This window comes from Schistocerca piceifrons, chromosome 1, assembly GCF_021461385.2.
Source record: "Schistocerca piceifrons isolate TAMUIC-IGC-003096 chromosome 1, iqSchPice1.1, whole genome shotgun sequence".
Taxonomy (NCBI): domain Eukaryota; kingdom Metazoa; phylum Arthropoda; class Insecta; order Orthoptera; family Acrididae; genus Schistocerca; species Schistocerca piceifrons.
In genome coordinates this window covers 198065761-198090917 of record NC_060138.1, presented here as the reverse complement: position 1 = coordinate 198090917, position 25157 = coordinate 198065761, and the positions used below count along the sequence as shown (strand labels likewise).

Genomic DNA, 25157 nt, shown 5'->3' with positions numbered 1-25157 from the left:
TATAAATATAGCAGTTCATGACAAATTTCAAAACTCCGCCATCTCTCTCCCCACATCCACCACTGCTGGCGGCTCACCTCCAACTGCGCAACGCTACGCGCTGTTCACATCCAGCTGCAGCTGCCCAACACTACAATGGCAGACAACAATGTAAACTAGCCACAGACTGCACACAGCACAGCCAGTGATTTTCATATTGAGCGCTACGTAACGTTGCCAATAAGAAAACATAAACAGCCTACTTACATAGCCCCCATGCTCCCCACAAAAAATTTTACAAATTGGTTTGGGCAGTGCCCAATACAGATTTGAAAAAATTTTTCATAATTACAATAACAAAGATATCAAATGCACACACTTATTGATACAACGTTGGTCAAAAGCTCAAATTTTCTCACAGTCCATAAAGACAGTCCTAATCGTACATAACAGTAGAATAGCAGTGTTTTTCTCAAAGTCTGAGCAGTAAAAGAAAATGCACACGGAAGTAGTGGATTTCCATGCAGTCTTGAAGAAGTAGCGTTGTCCTTCCAACGGAAAGACAGTGCTGACTCTTGACATGCTGACAGATAATGGGCCACAACAGAGCAAACCCACAGCAGAGTCAGTCGTAGTTTGGAAGAATATTGGTAGGTAGGTCATCACAGAGCAGACCCACTGTAGTCCTGGTAGAGAGTATGGTATTGGTGGGCCACCAGAGGTGCAGACCCACTGTAGTCCTTGTAGAGATAATGGTATTGGTGGGTCATCAAAGATGCAGACCCACTGTAGTCCTTGTAGAAATAATGGCGTTGGTGGGTCATCATAGATGCAGACCCACTGTAGTCCTTGTAGAGATAGCCAGCAGCCATCTGTTGTGACTGTGCAGGTGCACAATCACCATTGCAGAGTCTTGCGGATAATATAGCAAGTCCATAAACCAGCACTTGTGCACTCACAAAGTTTTCGGAACTGTCCTTAGAACCAGCAATGCTGTTATCCAGTCCCTTGCTGAATTAGTAACACACGTGCAAACACTAACAGTCCCAACTTCTCACATATTGTCCATATACTATGACCAACAGAAACGTGTGCAGTGAAATGGAACTTACAAGTCAATAATATGATGAACTGGTGTCAATTACAATCTTGTAACATAAGAATACAATTACAAAGGTACAAAATACATCATTAAAGAACATAACAATTCAGATAACATTTGTAGTAACAAACTTTACAAAAGAATCGAAATAACATATACATCAGTGTTACAGGAATTATGACATAAGTGAATATATAAAATAATGAGAATAGTTTTCGAAACATTAATTTCACACATGAGCATTAAATCAGAACAGAATAAATAATGTCTAAACATCTTTACAAAGAAAATAACATAGTATTTGAAAAATTCTACAACATAAATCTTATTAGCTAAACACATAAAGACAGGAAAAAGACAAATACACAAGGGTACATATACACATACCAGAATAACACAGGAGAAAAGGACAGGGTTTGTTTTCAGTGTAACATTTGGTACTGCAGTATTTTGCGAACAAAACCTTTTTTGTTCTTGGAGATCTCCCTTCGTTCATCATTATTCCCAAAAAGTCCTATCTGTACCTCTTTTCTGTATTCTAACCATATTTCTTTCAAAATAAATATGGCTCATTGTACAATACTCATTTAGGCCCAAATCGTTTTCATATAACTTTCAAAGCATTATTTCCCTATTCTCCATAGTTAGGTTCTTATATAGTCTACCCCCTCATAAGCTAACTTAAATCTACTGAGCTCAGATATTAAACTAAGGGACGAGGCAATGCAGCAGCACAAAACAATTAACACAAACAGCAATGACAAAAAAATGGAAAGTTGCAAAGCAAGCTACAGTAAATCTAAATTACCAAGCAATTCAACATTACAACTAATATGAGGCAATGCGCAAAAAAAAAAAAATCTGGCTTAGCAGAGTAACACAAATTAAAATTCAGCAACACTATGCCTGGCAAACAGCAGCAGAAAATGATATACCTAAACATGACAAAGCTCAAGCAGAAAAAATATTACACTAAAAATGGCCTATGTCACATCTTAACACTAAGGTGATGCATCACGATAACTTACTCTATGAAATAAATTACCAAATATTGTAAAGAAAACTATGTATGCAGTTCCTGTGAAGGGAAATATCTTTTTGTGCTCCCTCATTTTTTTGAAATATATCACAAAACTATTATTTACTGGATCTGTAGACAGAAAATATTTATATTAGTACATCTATAAAATTTTATTTGAACCAATGCAGCAGTGCAGCTAGAAACTAGATATCAAATGAAATAAGCAACTATGTACACAGCAAAGCATAAGAACATCGTTCAATAGCCATGTGGCATTTCATAAGTTAGTAGAAAAATCTCTCAACTAGAGAGACAGTAGTCATAATCAGGTGTATAGACATAAAAATATTTCTCGTCATTTCATTAGGCATCCAGTGTAATCATATGTTTTCAAGTTCGACCGTGTCGTTTTTGCGATGCTTTCTACAAAGGAATGTCAGAAGCGAGGTTAATGGCGTCTTTTTTTTATTTTATTTTTTTCTACCTGTGCCGCTGAAAAGGGCTCGCAATAATGGCTTTTCCTCCAGGCAACTGGCACACCTGGCCGCTCGCAACGCATTACGTCACGGTCACTTACCTTTCTTACCGACATATTTATGACAGCAGTTTCCGCTACAGTGACAGTCTCATATAAACATTTCACAGGTCGAAAATTTGCGTAACAAATGTGTAGAAAAAAAATCCTGTAAATATAACAGTGTTCAAAAAATTTTCGCCAGCATTGTGATACATTCACGCATATACACACATTTCATAACTCTTAAAGTACGATTCTTGGTTTCCAACATCCTGTTTCACAAGTCAAGAGTCCCTACCCACTACTCATTACTCCTTACCTTATTACACATATATATATTCGTCGACACGTCAATCTTGCGACGACACTTCAATATTTCATCATAATAAATACATAGCATAACCAAATTCCTCATATAGCATCAACTTATTGATCATAAACATATCTCAACAGCATAATACACATTGTCGTCGTAATAATAACATCATAACACCTCAGTCAACTCTCAAAATCGTCGTAGCTTCCTCCAATAATTTCAAAACCTAAAAAAATTCTCTGCTCATTTCAATAGTGTCATCTACCTCAAACGTACTTTAAAAATCATGATCTCACGCCAAATACATCATTCAAAGCTCTCATAGCATCACAATGTGTCCGAAAAAATATGATCAGTTTACAAAGTACAGACAAAATACAGTTTCATAAGTGTGAAGTTACCCAACTGTGTAATTGCGTAAACATGTGTCACTGATGTAATAAAAAAAGTTTATCTCTCAGTTAAATGATCAGATAGCTGTGTAATTTGTGTGTTAGAGAAATATGGTACCGATGTGTAAAGTTGTATAAGCAAATACCATATTAGCTAGGGTTCCTTGTGGTTGCCACACACATGGTACACAAAGTAAGCGTGTACTCCCCTGAGGATTAATGCAATTATACCCTCAGGTGTTACAGATTACACCAATGGAATGAAATATATCACGGAAAACTTTCTTTGTAATTCAAAAATCTTTAAAAATAAATGTTTTAAGTATAAAATTGATCACTCAAATACGTGTACTATAGCGCTAAATGTGCGTCTTGCTGTAAGATAATTCTGTGGAAGTGTCGTAGTTATCGTCCTCCGAAAGCTAAGTTCTGCTGAAGTCAATGTACTTACCTCATGATAAACAAAAGTGAAATGCTTTGCGTATAGATATCGTAGTTATTATGCTTATTGGCGTGATGAAGAAAGTACTGTACAGTAACGTATTGTTGTGCCACGAAAAAGGCTGTCTCATTGTTGCTATACCACAAAAGTTACTACTAAAACATGTTTTTCTTTCCAGAATAAAACAGAAAACTGTGCAGATATAAAACAGATACACCGCAAAAGCCACATTGTAAATTGTCACTCATTAGTAGCATCGTGATAAAACCGTGTAGTTGTCACATAAACTAACCACTGTGTCGTCTGGTATCTCACAGAAAGTACTTTAAACCCAGAATGTATTTTCAAGTAAACCAAAATGTTGCATTAAAATCTCATTAGCAGTACCAGATATAATGTTATTTTTCTTGGAGCCAGCCGGCGCACGTGTATGCCTGCGGTGCGAGTCATTGTCTGTCTCTTTGTTGCCGCGCGTCGTTACTGGGATTAGGTGGCCTAACTTCCACAAATTCGCCTTGCCGAGAGGGCCCAGCTCTGTTTAAAGCTCGCCAGTTCTGATGGAATTCAGGTCTGTCGTTTTGTTGGTAGTTTACACAGTTTCTTTCGTGTCGGTCATGTGGTGGAGAATTTCTCCCTGAATCGAAACTGCGCGCTGCACCGTTGCGTCTAAAGTTATTCTGTCTCCCCTGATAATATTTATTTTGGTTCCCATATTGTCTGTTTCTCTGATTGTCTCTGTGATAGTCATTACCACGGAGAGGTGATCTTTCCCTGTAGTTATTACTACTCTGCCAACGGTTGTCATACGGGTGGTGTCTGTTTTGGTCACGATTTGTGTTGTGAGAATAGCTTTGTCGTGTCCAGTTATTATTTCTTTCATCGCGGAATTGCGACGGATGTGATCTGTAATTGTTGTGCTCCTGCGTTCCGCGATTGTAAGTGTCAATTTCCAGTTCTTGTAACAGTCCCTGAAATGCTTCAATGTCGTCTTTGCAACGTCCTGCCAAAATAATATGTCGTAAATGTTCAGGCAGTTTGATTAAGCAAATGCGGATGAGTTCTGAGGGGCTGTATGGGTTTGAAAGATACTGATTCTTATGTAACATGTCTTCAAAATATTTGACAAGACTGGAAAATTCACATTGTTCGAAATGTTTCATCATTATGATGCTATGTTTTACTCGGTCTTGTGTGGCTTGAGACCAATATGCTGAGAGGAAGGCATGATAAAATTCTCCTTCACTGCGACAATCGTGAATGACCGATCGCATTCTTACAGCTGGTTCATTCTCTAAGTAGCCACACATGAATTCTAATCTGTGCTCTAATGACCAGTTGGGAGGAAAACAATGAGAGAATTGATGGAGCCATGCTTGTGGATGAATGTCGTTGCCAGAATTCTTAAATGTTTTGAATTTACGTGTAGTAATGAACAGCTTATAGTCAAAGTCATCATGTCGGCGAGTCGCATATCGGTCATTGTTACGTCGTTTCGGCGGTTCCATTTCAAAATTCGGTGCACCTTGCCAATTTCTTTCATAACTTCCGAAATGCCCTGTGTTATTATTTTGTGGCTGTTCCGTATTTCTGTGTCCCTCTTCCCGTATTGGGGCGCGAGTATCCTCTGAAATACGTAATTCTTGTATTACCTGTGTCAGCTGATCTTGTACTTCCCGGACTTCTCTTTGGTGTTGCGTATTAATTTGATTCTGATTTTGTTTGAATTTCCTAATTTGTTCATACTCTTCTGTGTCTGTGAAGGCTACAGGTGTTGTGTCATTCAGATCATCATCTACCTTTGTAGATAAGTTAGTGAACTGATCTGAAAGTTCGGCTACTTTATCCGATAGTGTACTTATTTCCTCAGTGTGTTTTTCTGAACCAAGTTTTAGAGTATCTACTGTGTCCTTTAAGTTTTCTTGAGTTTTTGCAAGTTGCGTAACCGAATCGGTAGATGCAACTGAGTCAAATTTAGCTTGCAAGGTCTCATGATTTTCATGAACAATAGTTTGCAGTTCTTTTATGGCTGCTTCGTGATTCTGTAATGCATTTTCATGCCGCGAAAAAATAGGTTGAAAATGCTCACAAATTTGAGTTTTTACGTCATTACAGACTTTTTGACATTTCGACTCAATGCTATGCAACTCAGCAGTTAAATCTTCACGTGTTTGTTCAAGAGTTTGTTCCAATGAGTCTAACTTTTTAAGATTTTGTTCCACTGTGTCTAACTGTTGCTGTGTTTGTCTCTGGTGTTGTTCCATTGTGTCTAACTTTTCAAGCTTTTGTCCCATTTGTTGCATTATTTGTAATAACAATGCACTTGTGTCTGAAACATGTTCCTCAGTGCTTTTCGGCAGTGAAGTTGCACCGGCAACATTCACATTTTGACAAGCGGAAAATGTGTCTTGACTCATTTGAGAAAACGGTGAGAACCCAAAACCTGAGTCTGCAGTATTTGCAATATTGTGTTCTGTCATTCCCGATTCCTGAGGCGAGCTGTTGCCGACCAATCGATCGATAACGCTTCCCTGTTCACTACCTGTTTCACTGTCTACACCATTGTTTGCCGCCCGCTCCATTTCCCTATGCGCAATTACCAAATTACTACTTTGAACATTAGTTAATTCATTACTCTGCGGCGCTAACACACTGCCTTCGTCTTCACTGTCATTTCTCAGTTTACTTTGGAGCCTAGTATTACGTTTTTCACACGCCATAATTGTCACAATATTTCACACGACAACACAGAAAAACACAATTTGAAGATCAAAAATAAGAGAACACATTAACATAGCACTGAAAATAATATCTAGTTAATCGCAAGCGCAGCTGCGAAATACTTGGTGCAAATCTACATGCATGCCACAACTGTTTTACTGTACAACAATGAAAGACTGCAACTACAAAGGAAATTCTCTCTATAATTACGCGCTAGCAATGAACAGAATCTACACTAATTACACAAACTACAAGAAAAAAATCAGAAGATTCCAGTGAGGTATCATCGGCTACGGGTCTACATATGAAACGTCCCCTTTGAACAATTTATACATGACTGTGCTTAAACTGACACACAATATTTTGTTAGCGCAACGCAATCTGACTTTCAAAATTCCCTACAAAAGAATGGCCCTGACTAACATTAAACTATACCTTTCACAAATCACTTACCTCACAAAAATCTTCGCTGCTCAAGCTACTGCAATACAGCGAGCGCCACTACTGCCAGCTAAATAAAAGATTCAAACTATGGAAGGCACTAACTACTGATAGGGATAGTTAGCAAATGAAAGATATTAATAGAGAACAAACAATGTATTTACCTTGATATCATCATATATAAATATAGCAGTTCATGACAAATTTCAAAACTCCGCCATCTCTCTCCCCACATCCACCACTGCTGGCGGCTCACCTCCAACTGCGCAACGCTACGCGCTGTTCACATCCAGCTGCAGCTGCCCAACACTACAATGGCAGACAACAATGTAAACTAGCCACAGACTGCACACAGCACAGCCAGTGATTTTCATATTGAGCGCTACGTAACGTTGCCAATAAGAAAACATAAACAGCCTACTTACAAGGTTTAAGAAGTTCTATGTTCTAGGGGACTGATGACCACAGATGTTAAGTCCCATAGTGCTCAGAGCCATTTGAACCATTTGAACAAAAGCAAATGGGCAAACACTTGAAATCAATTTCTGTGATGTTACCATTCTATTTATTCATGATTCGTGGAATGTACGTGTTGACTATTTCGTAATGTTTTATGTTTATGTATTGGTATAATTTTTGTCTTCTGCCATGAGCCTAACTGGGCTGGTTATGTGCAATAAGTGACGATGATGAGGAACATGTTTACAATAATCTCCTCTTTCATATGTCTTAATTTAGGGAGAAGAACAGAAAAAATATTGTTTAAACTTCACGAACTCAAGTAAAATATGTTATTACGATCAGAGATATATAGGGATTACGGATGGAAAGCACTGACAAACTGAAATTGTCGTACTGGGGAGTGGATATGAGTAGATAGAGCGGACCCTACGGATCTTGAAGTCACTGTCCAGCACACGTTGTTAATGTATCTCGTGGGTCCGTGTGAGCAAAGACTTGGCAAAAATTTGGGGTTTGCTTCCAGAGTTGTTAAGTGGTTTTATGGTTTTCCAGGACCATGATAACCGAGTCCTACGGCACAGTGGACCAGATTCTGGGCTACTACGGCAACGAGACCAATCCTGGGGCTGACTTCTCCTTCAACTTCCTGCTGATCACCGATGTCAACGCCAGCTCCACTGCTGCGGACTTCGCTGAAGTCATCAGCAACTGGATCGACATTGTCGACGAGCGGGGAGTATGGTCCAACTGGGTGGTATGTTTATTCTTGGCGTTGATAATAAGTTTCTCTGATACAGTTTTTTAAAATTTTATTTTGACCATGCACAACACAAAAAAGAATCTTAAGATGAGAAGAGTTCAGCAACACGCATTTCATAGTTAGTTTTAGGAAAAGTGATGTCACTGGCATCCGTTATACGCAAGGTAATAAGCCCCAATGGGGGTTTATGAACGTGAGCCTTCCGTCTGCTAGTGGGATCTGCATCAGTTGGGCTACTGAGAGGCAGATTCCTCCCCAAATAACTCAGATACTGAATTAATAACTGTGTATATCGAATTTGACGATAGCTAGGGAGCTGGCCCTGGTAAATGAGTCCTGGGTGTTGAGCTAGGAAAAAAATCGCTAAAGGTACGCAGTCGGGAAAAATGGATTCACTAACTCCTGAATTTAAATCTTGGCCCAAGTGAACCTAAGTTTATTGCAACCATTCTCAGTGTGCACATGTCAACCGTAACATTCACATGAATCTTAATTAGGCACATGACAGAAGCAACAGCGATTTAAGGAAAAGAAATGAGACAGAGCAAGCAAAACTTGGCAAAGTTCTCGGAAAAGGAATGAAGGGTTTCAAAAATAATAGTCCAATAATTTAACTGGAGGAAGCATGGTCTCTGCTGGTTGCACAGTGATTGTAAGATCATACCAAACAGAGAATGGAAAGCAAATAAGCAGCTACTCCTGCTCACTTGGTTATGGATGAGCCTAGATGAATGTAATTGAGTGAAAAAAAGCCTGTCTTTGCTCCTACCTAACCTGCTGACGCCACCAGATAATCTCACCAAGATGATGTGCATAGAGGAAAACTGTATACGGTCCTAATGGCTACTTTCGCCACTCGTCTGACAATGCACAAGCTGACATTCAGAAGTTTCATTCTCTGCCGAATTTCCTCGCTGAAGCCTCTAATTCTAGCACCAGGATCTTCTCCTCGCAGTCCTACCCCTGAAAAAGTCTCCACCATGTCTCCTGTCCCTGCTCTAAGCAGAGTCTGCTTCACAATTCTCCAGTGAAAAAAGATGTACCAAATTCTGGCCAGTGAGGTTATTGATAACGCTCTGTCTGCTCTCTCGCCAAAGAAGCGATGTAAAAAGTTCTCCAATCAGTTGGCTTCTTGTCTACGCAGTTTTTAGAACATTCTACCTATCTATCCTCCTCCATCGATTTCTTTTTCAGTCCACGAATCCCTGGATTTGTCTACGCACACAATTCCCAGAAAGTCAGTGAACCGTGGTACCACTCAGTTCTTTAGGAAACCAAAATTACAATCTCATCACTGTTATTTAAAGAAAATGGGAAGCCCGGGATCACTGGTGAAGGACAAGCTTCTGATTGTCTTACGATTTTAATTTGACTCGAAACAGACTTTACTATAAACTTCAATTTGGACATTTGCCCTCTTACTGATGCAGTCTACACATTTTTACATTAATTGAATTACATAAACACGAATAAGGATTATATTTTGCATCCGAAATCAAAAAAATAGATAGTAGGCACGTAAATAATCAATCATAAACAATCTTTCTTGTTTAACGATATCTCAAAAGGCTACTAACACTATACACTTGCAAAACTTACGCAGCCACATAATACCACAAATTCATTAAAAAAACAAAGATCTTAAAGCTTAATAAAACTGAACTGCCCACATAAAGGTACACAGTGAACCATGCTTATACTAAAAACGCGAAGTGGGCTAACCAAGGTCGCAAAACTGGCACACAGGAAAAATAACAAGTTGCACATTCATTAAAGATACACAAACGATTAACGTAAGTGTTGGATAAGAATGGCTAGTATTAAGCAGTAAAATAACTTACAGAAACGCTAATATTAACAAAGTGGCCTCACTTAACTTTAGAGAAGAGCATTAAGGCCCACAGCAGTATTTGGAAGCAATGACGCTACGGCCGGCAGGCAATACGAGCGTTCACTCCCCACGGCTTGTGCGCAGGCTCACAAGCCGGCGATATATGTTTGTATATAGTCCGACCAGCCTCACAATGCGCTGTCCTGACAAGAATCCATAATCGCACCAACGCCAGGAAACGAGTAGACTTAGCAAATGGCCTACAGCACAAATAGATTTCAATGAAAACAAGGTCAAATCACAACCACAGTGGAAAATATATTAAGCCTGACCCCAAATTCTTATGGAGCAATACTCTAACAGTACCCGTCCCCCAGTAAATTAGCAAGAAACTTAGAGATCACTTTCAGTTGCCTTAAGGCACTTTCAACATTAAATGAAACGTACCAAATCCTGCCATAAAAAATGATTAAACTATTAACTCTACAGCTGCCTGGCGCGTGAACAACAACCAGTCTCCAAGCGGCCAATATGTCCTAAATCAAGTTAAAACTTGCATGGAAACCACTTAAGATACACACCTCACATATGATGGGGAACGAAATGAGGAACATCAGCCTCCTTAAAATAGCCACTGTGGAGCCAATTTCAGAACCATCTCTGGCAGCTACAAATGCCAGAATAAGTTTCAACAATCTTCTTAGTTAAACACAGAATAACTTGTAGCTTGCAAATTACGAACTGGGAAGAGGTTCAGCGTGAGTCGACGAGCCCACCACAGTTTTGCACGTCAAGGCTCCCAATGACCGGCCCCTTACATCCGACGCGACAAAAGACAAGGACGGCGAGCACGGCGAGGCGCATGCACCATGGTTAGGGTCGCCGGCTTGTTTTCAACACAAGTTGGTCCTATGAACGCCGACCGGAGACTCTTACGTCACACGTTCACCCGGAAAACCCGCCGGGGGGGAGCAGTCAAAGATAGCAAGACAGCCGAATATCGATATCAGCGATGCAAGTAGAACACCCTAGCGCCAGCCGCCACGGCTCAGTCAGATCCTAGTCTCAAACTCTTGAGAATGTTTTAAGACTGACCAATAAGAACATGTCCCACCTTTGGTGGATGTTGTTCTGGCGTAACCACAAGCGCCGGAACGAAGACTAAGAAATCAAGACCAGAGAAGGCGGTGAAACGACTTCGGCCAATGGTGCGCTGGCTACGGCCACGCCACGACAGGGGCGACACCTGCAAGAATTGAATATAAGCTCCGCCGGAGTGGACGCTCTGTTTGAGGAGCCGTATCACGGTCTGCGCGGCCCCTGCTGCTGTAGGTTCGAGTCCTCCCTCGAGCATGGGTGTGTGTGTTGTTCTTAGCATAAGCTAGTTAAAGTAGTGTGTAAGTCTAGGAGCCGATGCACTTAGCAGTTGGGTCCCTTAGGAATTCACACACATTTGAACATTTTTTGAACGCCGCTCCTGCCAGCCTCGACCAGAACATTAGTGGAAAGCGTTCGCTGAGTATTAGCACGGCCTAGGAGAGAGTGCTACGATATCAGATAGTAGTGATCCATATCTATTGCTTGTTTGGAGTTTGTAAAGAGCGAAGAAGATTACTATTTGCATGTCGCCCATCGCTTGCAACATTTGTTGTGCATATAAAGTTAAATATTGTCAGCCTGCTTTATTGAAACAAAACTACTAATGTTATGTGCTTGAATTGTTGTATAGCATTCTGAGAAGGCTGCATCGTTTAGGCACCCTATCTGCAATGAAATGATAATTAAATCAAGACCCCAAGCTACCGACAGGCGTTGATATACATCAATGGCGACAGTTGAAAACGTGTGCCCCGACCGGGACTAGAGCCCGGGTTCAAGTCCCGGTCGGGGCACACAACTGTCCCTGATGATGTATATCAACGCCTGTCGGCAGCTTAGCGTCTTGATTTAATTATCATTTTATTCTAGAGAGCTGCACGGTTCTTCTGTTCTTTCGGATATGTCCGAAAGAACAGATACCATCTGCAATGAGTGGGCAGGACCCAACAGAAGTAATACCCACACGACTGCCGTTGACATCAGGCTGACACAACATGCTTTCTCCAGCAGGCCGAAAACATAGTTCACAAAACTGAATGCAGTTGGTTGCCTCAGAGCAGCAGGAGATAGGAATGTGGTCAAACTGTTTACAGTTCCACCTGCCTTCAAGAAGTCACAGATCCGAGTAAAATGCCCACTGAAAAGCGTTCTTTGACCTAGATGGGATTGTTGGCAAAACGGCCGTTTATTTGCTATGGGCGACCCTCTACACTATTCATTAGCCTCACCTTTCTTAGCCAGATACCTTGCAGTGTTCCTACAGCATGTTGCAAAAACTGTAGCTCCACTGGAATGGCTGACCAGACACATTACCTCTCCTACTCTTGTTACGAGTCTCAGAAGTCAGCCCCTGCCCTTTTGAACGTATGTCTGCAGGGTCTCAGCGCGCATCATATGCTGTGGCGTACTGCTGAGTCACCAGACGAAGGCTCGCAAATGACATTTACTATTCTGCATGCAAAAGTTATGAATCCTAACACAGAAGGTTAATAAATAGAAAAAAATGGCTTGATCTTTACAGTCACTGAGATTCTTTCTGTACTTAGCAGCCCCTACAAACCGTGCAGTAAAATATGACTGTAATTTTCATTAAAGGAATCTAAAGAAGAAAAATAAGATGTTTCACGGTGGGAACAGACTCATGCCTCTCATCACTCTCACCTCTCAATAAAATTTTGGGTGCATGGAGTTACAGGAATGGATTACGACGTCACACCATCAATGAAATTCTCTCCTTTTCTCTCATTCATATCTTCTTTTAGTTACACAGTAAGTAGGAACTCCATACTACAAGTGGAAGTAGGAATGTCAAGGACGTGGGAAACGGTGCTGCTCCGCCAATACGAAAACATAAAATTCAGTCCCTGTATTTACACATATCACCAAACTCATTCATCCTCATATCTGGTGTGGATGATGAAGGATTTTATTTAATGTTTTGGTTCAAATGGCTCTGAGCACTATGGGACTCAACTGCTGAGGTCATTAGTCCCCTAGAACTTAGAACTAGTTAAACCTAACTAACCTAAGGACATCACAAACATCCATGCCCGAGGCAGGATTCGAACCTGCGACCGTAGCGGTCTTGCGGTTCCAGACTGCAGCGCCTTCAACCGCACGGCCACTTCGGCCGGCTTTAATGTTTTGTTTTACAGTAGATGTAGGTAAATTTTCTTTTTAAGAATACATCCAGCCTGCAAATCCCATTTATTACAAAATGAAAAAGTTTAAAAATATTGCTAGTTTTAATCCTGACTTATTCTCTGACTTATTTACAATTCTTTTATATACATTACCCCTTCACTCACTCATTCGTTCCACTGATGGTTCCCTTGATTTACACTCACTCCACACACTAATAGTTAACCGTGGAACACATTCATTGTTAGCTTATATAATCTATGAGCACTTGCTGATCGTAGACAAGTATTGTATTAGCCACTGAACACATTCCTTCTTTCCTTGCGTAGAACAAAAACAGAAATTTATTTAAGTAATACTCTAATGATAAGCACATCAACATATATTTTACGAAAATAATTAATAACAAAAAACAGTGATAATACACGGCTACCAAGTACGCTGAGGCAACTCATGAGCTGTATTACTTAACTTGGGTTGTCATAGCAACAGATAGACAGCACGTTCAGCAACAAAAAGGTCAGAAAGTCTTTCCCATAAAATGTATAGATAAATATAATTTTACACACATGTCACGATCATTGCATTTAAATGTACATAAACACATCATACACAACATTGTGCAGCGTAAAATAAAAGAAACACCGTGTTTCTGAAAGAGAGCAACTTAAGCGTGTATATTAGAAAAGGTTCAGTAGAAAATATAAATAGAAAAATTCCAAGTTTATGCTCAGTTTCAAACTCGATAGGTCCTTCGTGCACAAATTGAAGAAAACATTAAACAAGGTCATTGCTGTGTGCACGGGTCGTGAGTCGTGCTTGGTAGCTCAGATGGTAGAGCACTTGCCCGCGAAAGACTAAGGTCCAGATTTAGAGTGTCCGTCCGGCACACAGTTTTAATCTGCCAGGAAGTTTGATATCAGCACACACTCCGCTGCAGAGTGAAAATTTCATTCTGGAAACATCCCCGAGGCAATGGCTAAGCCATTTCTCCACAATATCCTTTCTTCCAGCAGTGCTGCAAGGTTCGAAGGAGAGCTTCTGTGAAGTGTGGAAGATGGGAGACGAGGTACTGGCGGAATTGAAGCTATGAGGACGGGTTGTGAGTCGTGCTTGGGTAGCTCAGATGGCAGAGCACTTGCCCGAGAAAGGCAAAAGTCCCGAGTTCGAATCTCGGTCCAGCACACAGTTTTAATCTGCCAGGAAGTTTCAAGGTCATCATGTTCACGATTTTTATCTAGCCTTGCGCAGCCAAAGCACAACAACAAAAATCGACTAAGGTTGGCACTTAAGAAATGAAAATAGACACTAGCCGCACAAAACCTAAGAGGATGACGCAGATCTGTACAAAGGGGGTCGGGAGGGGGAAGCTATACCCGATGTCACTGACTGCCGGCAACTGCGTGCATAGTGGCAGGTAATGTCCAATGGTAGGTCCGTGTGCTGAGCAGGCCTCCTTCTCCCATAGGATGCCGCTGTCCAGATAAGCTCGACACTGCATTTGTAGGATGAGACAAGAGACAAGCTCCTGTTATCAACATTGTATGGATCATCTGGATTTTGTCATTACTCAGTAAAAGGAGAAAAGACTCGTAAGTACCGGCTCTACCGGGTGCTGTAAATCGAATACAGAACCGATACGAAAGCAGATGCTTCTCACCTGCGTTGATATCAGTGATATGCCTATGTTACACGCAGAAAGCATGAAAAGGCACGTAAACAGAGTAGCGCTACCAGACAAAGTACGGCTGTTCATTGATTTGTCAAATCTGGATTGCTTCTCATTCCCTCTTGTTCACTGTTGATGGGTTAAGGATTTCTCTGAAAGAGAAAGAATAGGACACTAGTTTCTGCAAGTCTGGTAACATTTAACTACATTCAGCATCTCTAAAAGTAGTTTTCAGTATTATCCACATCCTTAGAAAGAGTTAGTTTATATTGAAATAATGAATTATTCTTCACCCTGAACTTTGGAAAATATTAAGTTAAGTATGTAACGAGATTTTTCGTAGTGGAAGTTTCTCAGATTGGTTTGAAGATGCTGTTGTGAAGACACTCCACAAAATAGTAGATAATACACTGGTGAAACACATTATTGTCACTATTTTAAAAATGAATAACAACATGTCCACTACACTTTGTGAACAACTTCTACGGTAAATCATGCCCAGCAGTAAACAGCTTTTACTTCAAAGAAGACAATAAACTGGACAGCCTACACTTAGCTTAACAGATGATATACTATAAGGGGCAGTCATATGAAAACGATAGAGATGGAAAAAAGTAAGTAAACTATTCATTATTTCAAAAGTAATCGCCATATGTGTTAAGATATTTCTCCCACTGTGAGACAAGATGGTCAGTGTATTCTTCGAAAAATGTTTCAGTCGTCGATGTGCACCTCTTCGTCCAAAGCAAATCGATGACCACTGCAAGGCTTGAAAAATATGGAAATCGTATTGGAATTGATCGGGACTGTATGGAAGTTGTATAAGCGCTACCCAGGGAAGTTTTGCAAGGTAATCGAAACAACCTTGTCAACAAGTCGGCGAGCATTATCCTGCAACAGAATGACGAAGTCCATCACATTCGTGTGTATTTGAACGTGATGGCGATTTGCAGTTTTTGTAAAGTGTTCACGTACGGCTGGCTGTGCGTTAACTGAAGTGTACCATCAAGTCCAGACGCCTAGGCATGTTGAAAGACGGCATCAGTCTGGTTAAGTGTAACCAGATGTTGCCAAGGTTATTTTCCCTACGCTGCAGAAATTACGCTGGGAAGTCCTTACATATCCTCCATATAGTCCAAATCTCTCCCCATATGATTTGGATGCGCTTGGAGTGCTAAAGAAAGACATTCGTGGCCAACGACTTTGTTTGGATAAAGAATAACACGCATGGGTAAATGTATTCGCTGTTATGGCTGTTACTTTTGAAATAATAAACAGATTAACCACTTTTCTTCCATCTATCTCGTTTTCATTTGACTTCCTCTTATGGAATCAGTAAATCAGAAATTATTATCATAGTAAGGCAAATATTTTGATTGTGTGAGCAATTACATCTTGATGCAAGTTTTTAAATGTTATGCAGGATGAGTCACTAACTGTTGGCACCTACAATAACTCCGAAAGTATGCTCCTATCATAACTTTCGGAGTCATTCTTGGTGGCAAGCACATATATGGTTTACATCTTGATGACAGAAATTAAACTTAACTAGTTGTACATCAATCACGTAGCAGCTCCATTAAGATTTTGAAGGAATCAGAAATGAGGTATTGGAGGGTTCTGGTTTGGGACCCCAGTTGTTTCTGATACTATTAAATTGTCTCTATTTTACAGAATCAGAAGATCTGATGGTACCCTTTTCGATGATGTAACAAAGGAATAATACCTGGTGGCAGTCTACATAAGAAGGAACTAACGTAAAGTTCAAAAAGTCAGAAGATGGTTAAAATCAAACTGATTACCATTAAACTTTGACAAGACTCACCACACACAGTGAACTGCTTCTTGTAAGACTCCACGAGTTGTAAAAATTGTCTACGGGAAATCGACTGTGTTAAGTTTTCTAAGTTACACACAAATCACAACCTTTATTGAACAACTTATTGGTATAGTTTAATTAAAAACTAAGGAACTAAAGTATTCTGAAGATTTCCATTTACCACTGAGTTACCGACTCATTCCTTGAGGTAACTCAGCATAGAATGCTAGCACAAACACTTTCAGAACACATATAAGAACGATATCCCACATATACCTCTTAAGAAAACTAAGTACTCTGACAACTCTTTGACAGTAGGTATATTGATTAACGTCTTTTCGTTAAAATTATTTTCGCTTCTCAAAGAATAGTGAATCTCATGAACGGAACACCATCATCAAAACAACCCCTACAAACGCTTCAGAGTGGTGCAGAAAGGAGTGACACATGTATTTAGAAATCTGCCGGAGTATATTTGATATATTGTAGATAATACGGTGCAGTTTAAGAGTAAATTACAGAACTTTCTGAAGAACAACTCCTTCTACTCTTGAAAAGTGTCTTTGCAGAAACTGATAGGTTCATGTTTTGTGATATTTTATAAGTAACGTTAGCACTGCAACGCAAAAGGAGTTCGTAATGCCCAGACCATTTTAACGCATCTGAATGCTTCATTTCTTTTTACATCCCAGACTGAGCGAATTGGCGCAGTGTTCAGCGCATTGAACACCCAGTCTGGAGTAGGACGGTTCATAGCGCATCCGACCATCCTGATTTATATCTTCTGTGATTTCCCAACATCGCTCCACCCAAATCCCGGAATGGTTCCTTAGAAAGGGAATGGTAGATTTAATCCCAATCCGAGTTTCTGCTTTCAAATGAATCACCTATGAATAAATGATAGCTCCGCCAACGCACTGCCGTTTTATACGTTTCGTACGCGGTACTACAGCCATCTGTGTATTTGCATATCGCTACCCCATGACTTTTATCATCCAAGTGTATTTACGGTAGTTGTATTACCGCTTTCCTCTGCAGATCGGCAACCACGACCAGCACCGCGTGGCCAGCCGCTTCAGCCCAGACCTGGTGGACGGCATGAACATGCTGGTGACGCTGCTACCTGGAACCGCCGTCACCTACAACGGAGAGGAAATCGGCATGGAGGACAACTACAACATGACATGTGAAATTGCTACAGACCCTGCAGGGTGCTGGGACGGTGTCACACTCGGCAATTCCAGAGACCCTGAGAGGACGCCCTTCCAATGGGACAACAGCACGAATGCGGGCTTTAGCACAGCTAACGAGACCTGGCTACCAGTGAACGAGAACTACGTTACCCTCAACGCTGAAGCTCAGGAGGAAGCTGGTAGGAGCCACCTCAAGACCTACCGCCAGCTGGTGGCGCTCAGAGACGAACCAGCTGTGCAGACTGGAGTGACGGCCGTCAACAGTTCCGCCCAAGTCATCGCTTTCTCCAGGTACCCAGACAGCTCTATGAGTTCAGTCTCCAATCATGGCTAGCACAGACCGCCATAGTGAACATCATCATCACAAGACTCAGGAGAACCATCATCACTGTCATATATTCCTCACCATCACCAATACAGTCATTACCCTCAGCATTCGTACCACCACCACCCCCACCACCACCAAGTCCACCACCACTACCAGCATCACCATCGTGACCCGAATCTCCATTTAAAGCGATTGGCTCCAGCGCAATCTAAAGGTCATCCGTTCAGTAACTATCAACATCATTTTCATTGCCGGCCGGTGTGGCCGAGCGGTTCTAGGCGCTTCAGTCTGAAACCGCGCGACCGCTACGGTCGCAAGTTCGAATCCTGCCTCGGGCATGGATGTGTGTGATGTTCTTAGGTTAGTTAGGTTTAAGTAGTTGTAAGTTCTAGGGGACTGAAGACCTCAGAAGTTAAGTCCCATAGTACTCAGAGCCATTTGAACCATTTTGTCATTATCATCAATCATTTCACACCAACTATTCGATGAAGGCAGCCTCACGACTTTTCCAAACATTGTGGTCTTCAGCTATTCGTATCAATGTTGTTACTTCATGTCTTCTAACGCCTCTAAAGGCCTATCCATTAGGTCACCCTAACGGACACTTAGATTTCGAACTGTTTAATTTCTAACTGTGATTTTCCGTTTGTTTTACTTTGTTTTTATGTGTCCAGCTAGGTGTGTTCAACTGCATTAAATAAAAAAAATTCGTCACCTTCACCTACGAATACTTCTTAATTTATACAAAATGGTTCAGATGGCTCTGAGCACTATGGGACTCAACATCTGAGGTCATCAGTCTCTTAGAACCTAACTAAGCTAAGGGTACCACACACATCCATGTCGGAGGCAGGATTCGAACCTGCGACCGTAGCGGTCACTTAATCTGTACAATTTTCTTTTTCATATTGCTATTATATATTATTTTAGTTAAATTGCATTGTTTGTCATGTCTCATTTTCAACTAGATCTATTAAGTTCTTGCCTTGTATGGTGCAAAATACCTTCAGCAATACAAAACGTATCCACCTACGAGAGTTGGAACTTTAATAGTGACAACTATTTATTTACAGCTCGTACAAAGTAGATACGTGTTTCAAAGTTTAACTGACATTCAAAGTAGTCACCAGCAATGTGTATAACACGTTGCCAGTGATGTGGAAGTCGTAGGATACTCTTAGCAGTTGCAGTTGTGTTGACAGTTCGAGCGGCGCGGTCTATTGCCCGACGAATTTGTAGCAGTTCTGAAGCGAATGCCGTGAAGTGTTTCCTTCAGTTTAGAAATCGAGTTGAACTCACGAGGGCTTAAGTCATGGGAGTGCAATAAGTGGTATAGCACTTAGCAGCCCCATCAATCAGGTGCTATACCACCTACTGCAGTCCCCTGACTTAAGCCCTCGTGATTTCAACTCGATTTCTAAACTGAAGGAAACACTTCACTGCATTCGCTTCAGAACTGCTACAAATTCGTCGGGCAATAGACCGCGCCGCTCTAACAGTAAATACAACTGGCACTGCTAAGAGTATCCTACGACTTGCACATCGCTGGCGACGGCTTATACACAGTGCTGGTGACTACTTTGCAGGTCAGTAAAACTTTGAAACACGTATCTATTTTGTACCAGCTGTAAACAAGTAGTTGCCACTATTAAAGTTCCACACTTTGTATACTGAATTAAAACATATTCCTTCTTTAGTTTCCAAGTTTAAGGGTGTAAAAAATACTCTGTAGCTACTGAGAATAGTTTTGGAACTATAGTATCTCCTTGCTTGACTCCTTTCTGAGATCTAAATGTCTCACAATCCTGATGAAATGTTATGAATGATATGGCAGTATACATTCTTCAGTATTCTAAGATAGTTTGAGACACATATCTTTCTCAAGAAGTGTTTTTACACGTAATATTTAAAATTATCCTAAAACTTGTTATGAATCTACGAGGCTCAAACAACATAGAAATTTACACCCATTGTTCCCTTCTAAAATTTCTTCTCTATTGTCCATAGTCCAGTCTGCTATATGCAATTCTGAGGCCTTCTTTTGTGTTTGTCTAAATAAAATCAGTTGTCTTGTTATAACAGATGGTAGTTTTATTAGGTATCTACAAGTACGTCTACGTTCATGATGTACAAACAATGTCACACAGCTTACTTTCGTTCTCACACATTACGGTTTCTTCCCGTTCCATTTTTGTGTGGAGCGCGGGGAGAATGATTGTTTAAACGATGTTATGAGCGCTTAATTATTCTAACGTTGTCTGTGCTGTATCTATGGGAACGACACATAGTAGGCTACAGTATATCTGTAGATTCCTCATTAATGCCTGATTCGTGAAACTGTGGAAGCTTTTTACTTTATGGAGACTAAGGTGATAGTTTTGAAGTATTCTTAGGCCTTTTGTGTCTCATTTATTGTGAAGCTGAAAAACTGCAGCAATGTTCCGATCTTTGGGAATATCCAATTTTTCAGACATTCTGTAAATATCTTGCAAGTTTCATTTGCACAGTTTTCTTCCAGCTTAAATCTTTCCTATTAAAATCTGCTGTGGTCGTATCTCTGTCCATACCTCGAATTGTTGTGTACGACCCATCTAGCATATTTCCGTCCTGTCTTTATTTCTAGCGTGCACTATTTGTTCCGATTCACATTTCGAACTGAAAAAACATTTAAAGAACCTTAGAACGTTTTCTTTTCTTGCAGTTTCTTTCGACTCTACTGGTATCAATGGTTTCTCTTATCGAGTTGTCATTGTAGCTTCTCACATCCTTTTGAAAACGTTCTCGAACGATTTTGTATAGTTCACTGTATATTACGAAATTTCCTATTACCGTTTGAGTGAAACAGTAGTCTTCAGCTTAGCTGTCGCTTTGTTTCACATGAAAGTTTTTCTAAAATTACTCATTGTGTTCAAAATAGTTCAAATGGCTCTGAGCACTATGGGACTTAACATCTGCGGTCATCAGTCCCCTAGAACTTACAACTACTTAAACCTAACCTACCTAAGGACATCACACACATCCATGCCCGAGGCAGGATTCGAACCTGCGACCGTAGCAGTCGCGCGGTTCCGGACTGCGCGCCTAGAACCGCTAGACCACCGCGGCCGGCTACTCATTGTGTGATGAAATACAACACGCATTAGTTATTCTCATTATTCTCAATTCCAGTTTCCTTATGTCTTCCTCTGGATGAATGTGCTATGGACGAACATGTTCACCTCGGGAAATGCTCCTACTATATGCAAAACTTCCCATTACTAATAACTTTGTACGTTTTCCCCTACTTTGTTATCAAAATCTCCTATCATCATCATCTTCTATTCCTTCATCAATTAGTGCTTTTAATATTGTTTTTAGAATTATTCTAAAATGGTTCAAATGGCTCTAAGCACTATGGGACTTAACGTCTGAGGTCATCAGTCCCCTAGACGTAGAACTACCTAAACCTAACTAACCTAAGGACATCACACACATACAAGCCCAAGGCATGGATTCGAACCTGCGAATGTACCAGCAGCGCGGTTCCGGACTGAAGCGCCTAAAACCGTTCGGCCACAGCGGCCGGCAGAGTTGATCTGCATCCTCATTAGGAAGTGAATTCATTGATGCGTGGACTCTAATGGTTGAATGGTAACATTTTATCATAAAAATAAACAGTCGAGACTCAGTTTATTTTTACGTATATGTTGGCGCACGAATAATTGACAGACTTCAACGCTGAATAATAAACGTACCACTACTATATTTGATTTCAGTTTCGCTCCTACGTGTTTTATTTCATGTAAAATTCGGTAGAGGTCGTCTTGCTGCAACATCGCCAGTCCCTTTTTTCGAAGTTAGAGTTTCGTCATTGCCTAGCATAGTGCGGAGGCAGTTCTCCTTTACGCTGTATTGAAAAGTGTCACAGAAAAGCAAAGAAGATTTATGATACTACTCCACAGTTGTTGAGGGTCCATCAAGAAACACAGTTCTCCGGTTACCGAGAAAATTAGACGAATAAAGCAATTTGTTCTAAGTAGAACGACACCGGGCAGCGACTGTTCGTTCTCCGGAAAACGTTGCAGTGCTACGGGTTACCATTCAACGAAGTCCAAACAAGTCATCCCGGCGGGCAGCAAGAGTACTAGAGATATCTCGTGGTTCTGTACAAAGAATTTTACAGACTGATCTCAGGCTATTTCCTTACAAAATTACTGTGACATAGAGCCTGACTGGAGTAATTCATTATGGGCAGAAGGATAAGATGAAATAATTCTCAACACATGGTTCTGAGACGAAGATTATTTCCAAGTTTATGCTATCGTAAACAAACAACATATTCGATTCTGTGGTAGATAAAAACCGCAAAACAGTCATTTTCATGAAATTCTATGCATGAGAAGGAGAGACACTGTCTGTAGGTCTATCCAGTCATGCAGTTGTGCAACGAGATAAATGAAGACTTGTGCCACAAAGTTCTAAGGAATATGTGTAGCCGCCTAGACGAAGTTGTCCGTTGGAATGGAGCGCATGTTGTACACGTGATGAAGTGAAATACATTTTCATGGATACCACTACATGTGTGAAAAATTTGAAAATTTTCATTTCATAAGTAAAAGTGTTATGACTATATTGAATATGTCAATGATTCGTCTGCAACCCTCTATTTATTAACTCAATTGTCGGATAAATTCACAATGAGTCGTTCCTTTACAAAAAAAAGCCTTTATTTTCTGCTATAAGTATTCAGTACAATGCGTTTATTGTCAACACTCTATTTCTTAGAAAATAGCACCTACTTGATGGTGGCGTGATCGTGTACTGTTGGCAGGACTGCAGATGACGGCAGCGAGGTGGTGGTCGCCGTGAACGTGGGCGACCGGCCGGACGTGGTGGACCTCTACGAAATGCTCGGCCTGTCTCAGAGGTCCTTTGTCATCAGCGCTGCCAGCGTATCCAGCATTCGACAGCCGGGGTGAGTCCAACACCTCACTGCTCGCATGCTGGGAAGAGCTTAAACTAAAAATATTACCAGTTACGTTAGAGACAAGGTACACTAATGATTACGATAACTGCCACACAACAGGGATACATGTGACTGTCATGGACGGAATATGGCGCATTACGTATGCGAGAGCAGGCAATGATTAGGAAAACAGAATTGTACATGTTCTTTGCTTCTGAAATTTCATTACGCTGTGAATCTCCTCTGTGATGTAAGCTTAATATACCCATCCGACGGACTGATCTCAAAAATATCAATGCTTTGGGCCGTTGCTGTCTATCACGTAACAGAAATGAAAAAAAAAAATCTAATGGGGGGATACCCTGAGGAGTAGGTTCATGTACCTTTGGACCTTTCTTTCTCTCTGCCTACAATGGCATCTTTCCTCGAGTTGCGTGAGAGTTCTCTTGAGTGTCTCTCTTGAGTTTAGATCACTGCAGTGGGAGTGTGTCATATTTGCGTTGTATGATGATGAGACAAGGGCCCGATGAACCGGGCGAGGTACAGCTCCAACGCCTCTATAACAGCAACAAGGGCGCCGCTAAGCTTAACGTCCCCATTTGACGGACGGTTCACACATGACCTTACTGCATGAAGCTCCGCAGAGAGATTTGGTGTACAACCCAAGGCACTGATACAAAGTCGGAACCCGAGATGGGCGAGACATATGATTCTGAAGCTAGTCCTTCCTTGTGTTTTTTAAGGTGGCTTTTAAAATATCAAAATCGTGTGTTTGCTAGCCATCCGGAAAATATTAATACAGTGGCGGCGGTCAGATTTATGGAATAAATTACAATATTGCACACATACAACATAGGAAGCCAAATTATGTGCACTTGCTGATCATACACCTGTTTAGCGCTGCAAAAAATTATTTTTAACTACAGTGAATTTGAGAAATGAATGTGAAATGCCTGGGCTTGCAGGACAGAGCGGATAAGGTTGTGGAAAGGGGCCAAAATGAATTCCTGTCAGTTGCACTCAACGTACAAACTTTATTTATCAACACACAATATCACAAAACTTTAAGCGATCTCCTTTGATTACGTTTAGATTAGCTGAAGGCCACATTCAAAATCCAAGACACAAGGCCTAAACAAAACTGAAATACAAGATTCTTCTGGAGGTTTCACCCAAGAATATTTTCTAAATCTTCAATCCAATCGGCTGAAGGCCTTAGCAATTTAATTTTAATGGACCTAGGCTGGAGGTCGCATATTAAGGAGTAAGAGGAGTTTCAATCAAAAGGCAGAAGGCCTTATCTTAAAACATTTCATATAAATAAAGAATAACAATCTCATGCCTTAAGGGCAAGACAAGGACATTAATTTAAGAGATATTAATACTCGGCTTAAGGCCACACATCAACACAATAATTGAAAGGTTTGAGGCCTTAAAAGATCTGATGTAAAATTCGGCTGAAAGCCCCATATAAAGAATAACAAGCTTATGTCTAAAGGGCAAGAGAGGAAAATAAACTCAGGATATATAAAAACTCGGCTGCAGGCCACACATCAACCAAATAACTAAAACTCAAACAGGGAAGTTACTACGTAACAGACAAGGAACGGCGCTCAGAAGTTTCGAAGGGTAGGCCTGGAATTGTAACACTAACGCCCGTTTAGGCGAGACAGACAGCCTGACCAACGATCTCTAAATCGGAAGGCAACCCAACCGATAGACAGCCGACGAACCAACCAACTACATGACTTCGGTCACCCGACCAAAAACACAACAACCTAAATGCCAGCGAGGCGAAGAGACCAGTAACACTCGTCTTCAAATATTGGTTTGTTAATAAGTCACGGCACAATAACTACTGACATACATGAACATCGCAACGGCTGTGGAACTACACGCCGTGGCGGACAGCATCAACACGGTAAGGAAACACCCACTCACTGTTCTGTCGCAACTGACCAACTGGCTACTGCAGTACGCAT

General features: G+C 40.8%; 1 protein-coding gene across 1 annotated transcript in view; it reads left to right on the top strand.

Annotated features, from left to right (window-relative positions):
* The window catches only part of LOC124799410 (maltase 2-like), a 63126-nt gene extending 39938 nt beyond the window's left edge, over positions 1 to 23188 (top strand). The window contains exons 6-8 of the mRNA XM_047262925.1: positions 7943 to 8144; positions 17748 to 18193; positions 23041 to 23188. Coding sequence (XP_047118881.1) covers positions 7943 to 8144; positions 17748 to 18193; positions 23041 to 23188 — 796 coding nt within the window. The remainder of the gene's footprint in view (positions 1 to 7942; positions 8145 to 17747; positions 18194 to 23040) is intronic.
* Positions 23189 to 25157: the final 1969 nt, after the last annotated feature.